Source organism: Carlito syrichta, unplaced genomic scaffold, assembly GCF_000164805.1.
Source record: "Carlito syrichta isolate Samal-C Ts95f unplaced genomic scaffold, Tarsius_syrichta-2.0.1 Scaffold288197, whole genome shotgun sequence".
Classification (NCBI taxonomy): domain Eukaryota; kingdom Metazoa; phylum Chordata; class Mammalia; order Primates; family Tarsiidae; genus Carlito; species Carlito syrichta.
The window spans coordinates 20,764-31,697 of NW_007232293.1; the positions used below are offsets into that span (position 1 = coordinate 20,764).

The 10,934-nt window shown below is 49.5% G+C and overlaps 1 protein-coding gene across 1 annotated transcript in view; it reads left to right on the forward strand.

Moving 5' to 3' along the window:
• Positions 1-9,370, forward strand: part of ATP6V1E1 (ATPase H+ transporting V1 subunit E1) — a 24,136-nt gene extending 14,766 nt beyond the window's left edge. Inside the window, exons 5-8 of the mRNA XM_008053487.1 lie at positions 1,531-1,599; positions 4,100-4,194; positions 6,862-6,949; positions 8,803-9,370. Coding sequence (XP_008051678.1) covers positions 1,531-1,599; positions 4,100-4,194; positions 6,862-6,949; positions 8,803-8,865 — 315 coding nt within the window. The 3' untranslated portion in view covers positions 8,866-9,370. The remainder of the gene's footprint in view (positions 1-1,530; positions 1,600-4,099; positions 4,195-6,861; positions 6,950-8,802) is intronic.
• The last annotated feature ends 1,564 nt before the right edge of the window (positions 9,371-10,934 follow it).

Consider the following 10,934-nt stretch of genomic DNA (forward strand, 5'->3'; position numbering starts at 1 on the left):
GAGGTCTCGCCAAGTTGGCCAGGCGGGTCTTGAACCCACGGGCTCAGGCAGTCCACTCACCTCAGCCTTCCAAAGGTGTGGGATTACAGGCTGAGCCACCGAGCCCAGCTCATAGGAGGATATTAATATCTGTCTGGATATTAAGTCTTGGATAAGACTTCCAGGCTTAATACTGTCATACAGTCTTGCTAGTCCTTTATGATTCAAAGGTCAAATCTGCTTGCAACTTTGCAGTATTAGACTTCCCTAGTTGATTTTACCACTGAAGTGCTTACTTTAGATATGAGGGTTCACACCAAGTGCTATATACATTTTAATTGTTTACTGCTGGGCTACAAATCCTTATTTTACTTATGTTAGTTACAACGATGTATGTCCTCAACCTGGTTGATGTAAGATAAAACTTCCATATGAATTTTTTTCCTACCACCAAAGCATTGGGCGCCTTTATAGGGTTTGTGGGAGAAGGATCTATTTTCCATGGTCTCATATGCTATTTGCTATCTTCTAGGGGAACTTACTAGGGGATATTTTTCCAAACTAGATGAAAGAGCTATACAAAGATTTTATTTTAGCTGGGCGGCATGGTGGCTCATACCTGTAATCTTAGCACTTTGGGAGGCTGAGGTGGGAAGATTGCTTGAGACCAGGAGTTCAACAGAGGTTGACCTCATCTCTACCAAAAAAAAAAAAAAAAAAATTAGCCAGGCATGGTGGTGCACACCTATAATCCCAGCTCCTCAGGAGGCTGAGGCAGAAGGATCTCCTGAGCCCAGGAGGTCAAGGCTCTGGTGAGCCATGATTGTGCCACTACATTCCAGCCTGGGTGACAGAATGAGACCTCAACTCAAAAAAATAAAAATATACCAGGCTTAATGGCTCAGCCTATAATCCCAGCACTTTGGGAGGCTGCAGCAAGTGGATTGGCTGAGCCCATGAGCTCCAGAGCTGCCCGTGCAACTTGGTGAGACCTCGTTTCTACAATAAAAAAAAAAAAATTAGGCCGGGCTTGGTGGCTCAGCCTGTAATCCCAGCACTTTGGGAGGCCAAGGCGAGTGGATTGCCTGAACCCGCAGGTTCGAGACCCGCCTGGGCAACTTGTTGAGACCACGTCTCTACGATAAATAAAAAAACAACTAGCCGCGCATGGTAGCGCGCCCCTGTAGTTCCAGCTACTTGGAAGGCTGAGGCAGAAGGTTCACCAGAGCCCGGCAGGTCGAGGCTGCGGTGGCTGTGAGCGTGCCACTGCACTCCAGTCTGGGTGACAGAGTGAGACTCCAACTCAAAAAAAAAAAAAAAAAGCCGAATGTGGTAGCGCATGCCTATAATTCCAGCTACTTAGAAGGCTGAGGCGGAAGGATCGCTAGAGTCCAGGTGGTCGACACTGAGGTGGTTGTGAGTGTGTCATCACACTCCAGTGTGGGTGATAGAGTAAGACTCCAACGATAGATAGATAGATAGAATTATTCTGCTATTATTTTATTTTACAGTTTGCATTTTCTACTAATCACATCTGATCATTTCTTGCAGGGTTTGTACCAATTGTTGGAGCCCCGGATGATCGTTCGTTGCAGGAAACAAGATTTCCCTCTGGTAAAGGTAAAGAAGGAATCTTGTTTTTGTTTTGTTTTTAATCTAAATGCGAGGATGATATGCATGTTCTAATGGACAACAGCAATGGGAATTAAAGGAGTCTTAACACTGTGAAGGTATTAAGTTCAGTGTCCTTAAGCCTTTAATTTCTTTTTTTAAAAGAGTTCAAGTTACCATCGAAGCTAGTCCCCTACTTTCTTTCTAGGAGCTTGATAATACTGTAATCTTAAAATCAAATAATACAAGCAGCACCTCCTGGCCTGGAGCAGATATGCAGTGCCACCTTGAGGAGGCAGCCTGTTGCCCGACAGCAGGGCTGGGCTCACGCTTAGTCAGTGTGTTCCTAAACCCAGGTGAGTGGAGGCAGGGCTAGAGGAGGAACGTGGGCACCAGGGAGGCTAGGCAGCCTTGATTCTGTGCCCTCACGTTGCTCTTCAGAATAAAATTCCTCTTCTGGGTGGCTTGAGGGTGTGCGTGCTCAGTCAGTCCACTAGCAGTTGCATTCCTCACACATGGATACGTCTGTGGCATATTTGCATTTATTATAATTTGTCCACCGTAATTAACTTGTCCACTGGGTAAGAAAATGTGCCGGCCAGAGAACACAGATGCTCATCCTCTCAGTCACACATTCTCTGCTGAAGCGGCTTGTGATGCTCGTCTATTGAGCATCTCAGCTGAATCCATGTCTGTGCACCCAGCCTCATTTATGAATCTGTCCCACAGAGAGCTCACATTGTAAGGGAGAGTTTGCCACGGTGACATCTGTTAGCGGAGGGAGATCTCAGTTGCCAACTAGCCTTCCCTAGATGACATCATGGTATTTCTGGGGGCCAGGCAAGCTTTTTCTTGAAACATACAGCGTCAGCGTCCAGCATCAGTGATTAGCTCTCCGCAGTGGTGCTACATTACATTTGAGAAGCAAGGAACTGTTGAATATATGCATCAGTTTGTTCAACAGAATTGTCAGAGGAAAATATTAAAGTTCCTTCAACAAAGCATCATATACATGGCTGCTAGTGTGTGCATGATACTGTTCATGACAGGACTTACCACTAATTATGATTTGCCTCTAATTGCAGTATAGCAGTGAAAACCCACTTCTCTCCCCCCCCCCATTGAGCTAATTTCTTTTTTAAATCGTGGTAAAAATATACACAACATAAAATCTACCATTTTAACCATTTTAGGTGTACACTTTTAACGGCAGTAAGTACATGCACATCCTTGTGCAGCCGGCACCACCAGTCATCTCCAGGACCTTTTCATCTTCCCTATAGAAACTCTGCCCATTTAAATAATAGTTCCCTGTTCTTTCTCTTCTTTTCTGTGCATCATATAATTGGAATCATACAGTGTTTATTCTTTTGTGACTGTTTTAAATTCACTTAGCATTATGTCTTCAAGTTTCAGTCATGTGGTCGCATGTGTCAGAATTTCCCTCTGTTTAGGCCAAATAAATATTACTCCATTGCACATATATACCACATTCTGTTCTTCCATTCATACAGGTTGGGTTGCTTCTGCCTTTGTGAATAATCCTGTTATGAATATGAGTGTGCAAAAATCAAGTTTCTGCTTTCAGTTCTTTTGGGTAGAACTCCAGAAGTGGAATTACCACATCGTATGGGAATTGTGGGTTTAGTATTTTTGAGGAACTGCCATACTGTTTTCCACGGTGGCTGCACCATTTTCCGTTTTTTTAGGAAGCAGGATTCATTAAGAGGACAGAAAAGCTCCCACAGTGGGCGGGGACCTGAGGGGGTTGCCATTTTACATTCTTTTTTCTTTTTTTTTTTTTTGAGTTGGAGTCTCGCTCTGTCGCCCAACTGGAGTGCAGTGGCCGCTCCCAGCCACCGCAGCCTCGACCTGCTGGGCTCTGGCAATCCTTCTGCCTCAGCCTTCTGAGTCGCTGGAACTACAGGCGTACGCTACCATGCCTGGCTGATTTTTGATTTATTGTAGAGATGAGGTCTCGCCAAGTTGCCCAGGCGGGTCTCGAACCCGCGGGCTCAGGCAGTCCACTCACCTCAGCCTCCCAAGGCGCGGGATGACAGGCTGAGCCGCCGAGCCCGGCTGCCATTTTACATTCTTACCAGCGGGCACAGGGGTCCCAGTTTCTTCACATCCGCTCCATCACTTGTTTTCTCATCAGAGCCATCCCGCTGGGTGTGACTGTCACCCCCCGGCCGCCGTTTGAAGGCTCACCAGCAGCCAGGCTTCTCCCTCTGGGACCACGTTCCTTCTCCTGCTGGTCAAGGCTTGAAGCCTGACTCGGCCCCTGGCGTCTACTCAGCCGCCAGGCTGGTTGGTTCCTCGCTCGCACCCCTCCCCCACTCGCGCAGGCGCTCTGGAGTCTGACTTTTCCTCAGTGTCTGTGCTCTTTTGCCTTCCCATTCTTTTGCCTGGAAGAAAGGGGAATATGCTTGCTTGGATAATGTGTGGACTTTTTGGATGCCTACTCGAAGGTTCTGTTAATCGCTTTCATCGGTTTCTGTTTCTCCAGGCTGCGGTACAGAAGGCCATCCCCATGTACAAAATCGCCACCAAGAATGATATTGACGTCCAGATTGACCAGGAGTCCTACCTGCCCGAGGACATGTAAGGCGTGTTCCTGCTGCTGACTGCTAGCTTCTCTCCCTGGGAGAGTAGCCTTTGTGCTGGGCTTTTTTTTAAATTTTTTTTTGAGCTGGAGTCTCACTCTGTCGCCCAGACTGGAGTGCAGGGGCACACTCATGGCCACCACAGCCTCCACCTGCTGGACTCACGTGATCCTTCTACCTCAGCCTTCCAAATAACTGGAACTACAGGTGTGCCCCACCATGCCTGGCTATTTTTATTTATTTATTGTAGAGAGGATGTCTTGCCAAGTTTTCCAGGCTGGTCTTAAACTCCTGGGCTCAGGTAATCCTCTCACCTCCACCTCTCAAAGTTCTGGAATTATAGGTGTGAGCCACTGCACTTTTTTTTTTTTCTCTCCAAACAGAAACATGGACTAGCTCTGTTGCCTAGGCTAGAGTGTAGTAGCATGATCGTAGCTCACTGTAAACTGGAACTCCTGGGCTCGGGGATCCTCTGGAGTTGCTGGGACTACAGATGCGCGCCACCACGCCTGGCTAATTTTTGTATTGTTTGTAGAGGCAAGGTCTCATGCTGTGTTGTCTAGGCTGGTCTCAAACTCCTGGGCTCAAGCAGTCCTCCCACCTTGGCCTCTCAAAGTGCTGGGATTACAGGCATGAGACACTACGCCTGGCCTCAAGAAATTTTTGTAAAATAAAGTGATAATGTAGCAGATGAATTTTATTCCCTCAGATTGCCTGTGGTAGAATTTGACCTGTTGACTTTATGCTTCTAAGGGCTGAGAAACATTGAGGGAAGGATTGACAGCAGTGAGGTGTGGAGCTGGAGGCAGGCCTGGGGGAGTCCGGCAGAGGGAGCGGTCCTGAGCCTTGCCTCTCATTACCCAGTGGCAGCAGGACTGAGGCTTTAAGGAACATCAGATGCAGGCTCTTGTCTGCTGGTTTGTAAACTGAGATGAATCTGTTTTTCATTTTTGGGGGAGGGCTGGCTGTTAGAATTAAATTAGGTGGTGTAACGTAGTATCAAATTGATACATGGCAGTCACTTGGTAAATAGCAGTTACTATCGACATGAAAATAGTTGACCCTCTGTATCCTTGGGGCCATATCCATGGATTCAACCAGCTACCAGTTGGATTTAAAGAAAAGAAAAAGATGGGCTGGGCTCGGTGGCTCAGCCTATAACCCCAGCACTTTGGGAGGCCGAGGCAAGTGGATTGCCTGAACCCGTGGGTTCGAGACCCAACTGGGTAACTTGGCGAGACCTCGTCTCTACAATAAATCAAAAACTAGCCAGGCGTGGTAGTGCGTGCCTGTACTTCTGGCTACATGGAAGGCTGAGGCGGAAGGATTACCTAAGCCCAGCAGGTCGTGGCTACTGCGGTGGCCAGGAGTGTGCTACTGCACTCCAATCTGGGCAGCAGAGTGACTCCAACTCAAAAAAGAAAAAAAGATGGTTTCTTCTGTACTGAATGTGTATACAGACTTTTTTTTTTTTTTTTTGAGTTGGAATCTCACTCTGTGGCCCAGGGTGAATTTCAGTGGCACAATTACAGCTAACCATAGCCTCAACCTCTTGGGCTCAGGTGATCTCTTGCCTGAGCCTCTAGAGTAGCTGGGACTGTAGGTGCACACCACCATGCTCAGCTAACTTTAATTTTTTTGTAGAGATGAGGTCTTGCTATGTTGTTGATGCTGGTCTTTTTTTTTTTGAGTTGGAGTCTCACTCTGTCACCCAGACTGGAGTGCAGTGGCCGCTCCCGGCCACCGCATCCTCGACCTGCTGGGCTCTGGCGATCCTTCCGCCTCAGCCTTTCAAGTACAGCGCGCACTACCACGCCCAGCTAATTTTTTGATTTTTTGTAGAGATGAGGTCTCGCCAAGTTGCCTAGGCGGGTCTCGAACCCGCAGGCTCAGGCAATCCACTCACCTCAGCCTCCCAAGGCGCGGGATTACAGCCTGAGCCACCAAGCCCGGCTGCTGGTCTTAAACTCCTGGGCTTAATGGGGTTACAGGTGTGAGCCACCATTCCTAGCCCAGATTTTTTTTGTTTTATTCCCTAAACAGTACAACTATTTATATAACATTTCCATTGCATTAGGTATTATAAGTAATCTAGAGGTGATCTAAAGTATACAGAAGGATGTGTGTAGGTTCTATGCAGATACTATACCATTTTATGTAAGGAATTTGATCGTGGGTCTTCATGGAACCAGCTGTACCCTAAATCTTCAGAAGCCTTTTGAATTATTTTCTTTTTTTTTTTTTTTTGAGTCGGAGTCTAACTCTGTCGCCCAGACTGCAGTGCAGTGGCATGCTGCTCACAGCCAACGCAGCCTTGACCTGCTGGGCTTAGGTCAACCTTCCAAGCAGCTGGAACCACAGGCGTGCACGACACCTGGCTAATTTTTTGATTTATTGTAGAGATGAGGTCTTGCCAAGTTGTCCAGGCCAGTCTCAAACCCCTGGACTCAGGCAGCCCTCTTGCCTCAGCCTCCCAAAGTGCCGGGATTACAGGCTTGAGCCACTGCACCCAGCTTTTAAATGACTTTTAAGCTATCGTTTATGACACACACCCACCCACCCACACACCCCAAACAGCCTTACTTTCTGGGAATTAAGAGGTAAGTGTACCGTGTGTTTGTCTTTCTCACATCTGTAAATGTTGTTACTGCCTGTGTTTTTGTAGAGCTGGTGGAGTGGAGATCTATAACGGGGATCGTAAAATCAAGGTGTCCAACACCCTGGAAAGCCGCCTGGACCTCATAGCCCAGCAGGTGAGCACGGGAATGCTGCTTGGCTGGCTACTGTTATTGGAAGTGGTGCAGAGAACGCATGCCCGTTTGCTAGTGCTTGGGATTTGCTGCTCTTTTTCCCCATTTTTGGACTTTTTGTTGAAAAGAATGGGGTTGGTCATGTGGTAGAGGCGTTGGCTGAGGGGATGGCATTTACACGAGGAGGAGTTGGGGTCAGAACAGGGTTTTGTTATGAGGACTCGAATGTGTCCATTTTGCTGCATGTAGAGATGGTGATGGGCTTCTTCCTGCAGCAAGGATGATGGGAACTAAGGTAAAGATGCATTGAAGGAATTAAGAGGCTGCCGCTCTTCAGATGTTTCCAGATTTGCATAGATGAACTGTAGGAAGCAGACTGGGAAAGTCCACGTACACGAGAAGGCTGGTGTGGTGTAGCCCACCAGCGGCAGTCCCCCGCTACCCTAGTCACTTCCCGCCCAGAGGTGCAGCTTACCGCTTATGCAAGCACTTGTCTCATGGCTAAAGCACTTTCACCTTGAGGGATCGTGCTCTGGTAACGTCAACCTCTGACATGTGTTTCCCAGCAGCCACTGCCCTGTCCATTCAGTAGCCACTTGTGGATGTTTTAAAAAGTTTTGACTGGGCGTGGTAGCTCACACCTATAATCCCAGCACTTTGGGAGGCCGAGGTGAGAGGATTGCTTGAGGTTACAGGCTCGAGACCTGCCTGGCCAACCCGGCGAGACCTCATCTCTACATTAAATGAAAACATCAGCCGGGGCCGGGCTCAGCGATTCAGCCTGTAATCCCAGCACTTTGGGAGGCTGAGGCAAGCGGATTGCCTGAGGCTGCTAGTTAGAGGTCAGCCCAGGCAACTTGATGAGACCTTGTCTCTACAATAAAATTTAAAATAGCCGACGTGATAGCGTACACCTGTAGTTTGGGGCTACTTGGAAGGCTGAGGCAGAAGAATTGCTGGAGGCCAGAAGGTCGACACTGGGGTGGCCGTAAGCATGCACTCCACTGCACTCCACACCCAGGCTGGAGTGCAGTGGCATGCAGAACCAAACAAACATTAGCTAGCATGGTGGTGTGTGGCTGTAGTTTGGCTACTTAGAAGGCCAAGGCAGAAGGACCGCCTGAGCTGAGCAAGTTGAGGCTTCGGTGGCCATGAGTGTGCCATTGCACTTCAACCCGGACGAAGGAGTGAGACTCCAACTCAGTAAAAATAAAAAGTTCCATTTTGATGGTTTCTTTCACTTATGCCAGCTCTGATGTGTCTCCCTTTCTTTCCTCTTCTTTCTCTAATAAACTTTATTTTAAAACTTTGAAAAAGTTCCATTTCTCAGCCACTAACCACATTTCAGGTGTGCAGTAACCACATGTGGCTGGTGGCTGTCATACTGGACAGCACAGCCTTGCAGGTGTGATGTCAAATTTTCCTGAGGAGTTCTCAGTTGCCATAACAAGTGCTTAAGCACAAATTTTGCATTCTGAGTATTCTGTGTGATCACTGCTGGTGCATAGTAGGCACTGAGGAAATCTTTGTTGAAGAAAGAATGTAGGTGACCCAGAATCTTCTGCCAGGATGAGTAAGATGAATTAATAGACGCTTCTTCGAGCATCACCAGAGGCCTTAGGTAGTCAGGACCAGAGAATTTTCTTTGTCCCTTTGTGAGCTGTCTAGCCCCACATTTGGGATTAGTGGGATTTCTCCCCCAGGATTCTGTTCCCGTGCTCCCAGAAGGACAGGGCAGACTGGACGCCCTTGGCTTTGTGACTCCCTCCTAGGTGTGTGGAGCGTGTCTGCATCCTGTGACCCAGCTGGGTCGCTTCCTGCACGGGCTCCAGTTGACTTGCTCGTTTGCTCCACAGATGATGCCGGAAGTGCGGGGAGCCTTGTTTGGTGCCAACGCCAACAGGAAGTTCCTGGACTAAGCCTTTGGGAGGCAGCGTTCGTCCCGTGCTCGTGTGCTGTGCCGGGGAAGCTTCTGCCACGTGAAGACACCAGAACGTCTGCCGCCTTCTCTCCGTTCTTCAGTATTGCTCTGTATTTCTCAGTGGATGCCCTTCTGTCACTAATGCCCTTGGCCTGATCATTAACAGGGGGAGGGTTCCTCCCCTTCTGCTCAGGACCCCGCCCTTAGGTCATCTCAGTCCCAGCGTCCAAGGGTTCTGCAGCATCGGGTGAGGGGTCCGTGGTGTTGCATGAGCCTCGCTGGCACTCCTGCCCTCTGGCTCCCGTGACCTAGTCTAGAGTGGTGTACGTGGTGCTCTCCCCCCAAGTCTGCTCCCGGGGGCAGAGGGCATGTTGCACGTGCTTCCTTCCAGCAGTAGCAGCTTCACTGTGATGTATTTGCACCTAGTTTTCCTCGTCTGTAATGTGATTTGAGATCTAAGCCATGAATATGCTTTATTTATTAAAACAAAAGGTGTGGATGGAGTTGTGGCTTCTTATGTAAAGCACTACAGATGTACCGTTTGAGAGTCAAGTTCTTAGGTGCCTAGAGAAGAAGCCCACAGCTGCTGGTTCTCGAAACCGTTGACCCTCGGTGCCTGCTAGGCAGCTTACCACTCCCAGCCCCTTGGGTCCCCCTCGCCACGCGACTTCTCAACCCTGCCCGTCCTTCAGCGGTTGCACAGCTTTAATGAGGAAATGGTTTTCCTAGATTGGGCATAGGGAGCAGAAAAACGGTTCTGCTTTTTGAGTCCACGTCTCCCTCTGTCGTCCAGGCTGGAGTGTAGCGGCACGCTCAGTGGCCACAACACCCTCGACTGCTCGGGTGATCCTTCCGCCTCAGTCTTCCAAAACCAAGTTATTCTCGGGGGTTACTGTGCCCACATTCTCAGAGACCCCGTTCCTCCTCCCGCTCCCCTCAGGTGACCCCTAAGAGCCACCAAGGCCTAGCAGCTGGCCCACGGCAGAGCCCGGATGTTCACTGAACCGTCTCCATGGAGAAGGCCGCCGCGCAGGGCTGACGACTGCAGCACTGTCCTCTTCCTCGACCCAAGCTTTAGTGGTGGGGCCGACTTAAATACTAGCTCCTGCAGCAGGTGGCTTTTTATTAGAATTGATGCCATCTGTGTGACGCTCTTTTCTGTCTCCTGTGGGGGAAGGAGCTGAGGCACATGAGGTGACCTGTGTCGTCGCAAACTCTGTTCCTCGGGATTGTGCAATTATGAGACGATGGCGAGACTCGAGACCACCCAGTGGGACTTCAAATGCCCGTGGGTTGTTTCCATCCCCATAGTAACCACTTGGAGAGTGACAGTGACCTGCTTCAGTATCCTTTTTCTTTTCTTTTTGAGTCGGAGTCTCACTCGGTTGCTGGGCTCCGGCGATCCTTCCGCCTCAGCCTTCCGAGTGGCCGGAATTACAGGCATGCGCTACCACACCCAGCTGATTTTTTGATTTATTGTAGAGATGAGGTCTCGCTGCCCAGGCGGGTCTCGAACCTGCGGGCTCAGGCAGTCCACTCACCTCAGCTTAACGAAGGCACGGGATGACAGGCTGAGCCACCGAGCCCGGCCAGTGTCCTTTTTCACGCAGTTTGGTTCAAAGCGAGGTAGAAGATTAGGTGACAGAAGGTTCATCACAGCCCATCTGCCACGCCCACTAAGACCAGACAGGATTGTGACCATCCAGCTTTATTTCAAATCATGCCCCAGACATGGAGGAGGATGGCTGGGCCACAGCCTGGGCACCAGCAGGGGACAGGGACAGGAGGGCCACCCTGACTGCCCGGGCCGTTCAGCTGCGCCAGCCTCGTCCCTCAGCCATCCAGGACCTGAAGGACGTTGAGGTGTTCATGGTCCCCATGAACCTCTGATCCTCTGTTCCCTCAAGATCAGTGCTAGGGCTCATCCTAAAGCATGAATTCACAATGAACCCAACCCTCCGACGAACTCAAGCGTGCTGAGTCTGAGTGTGAGAAATGTTAAAAGTCCAGAAGCAGCCGGGCTCGGTGGCTCAGCCTGTAATCCCGCGCCTTTGGGAGGCTGAGGTG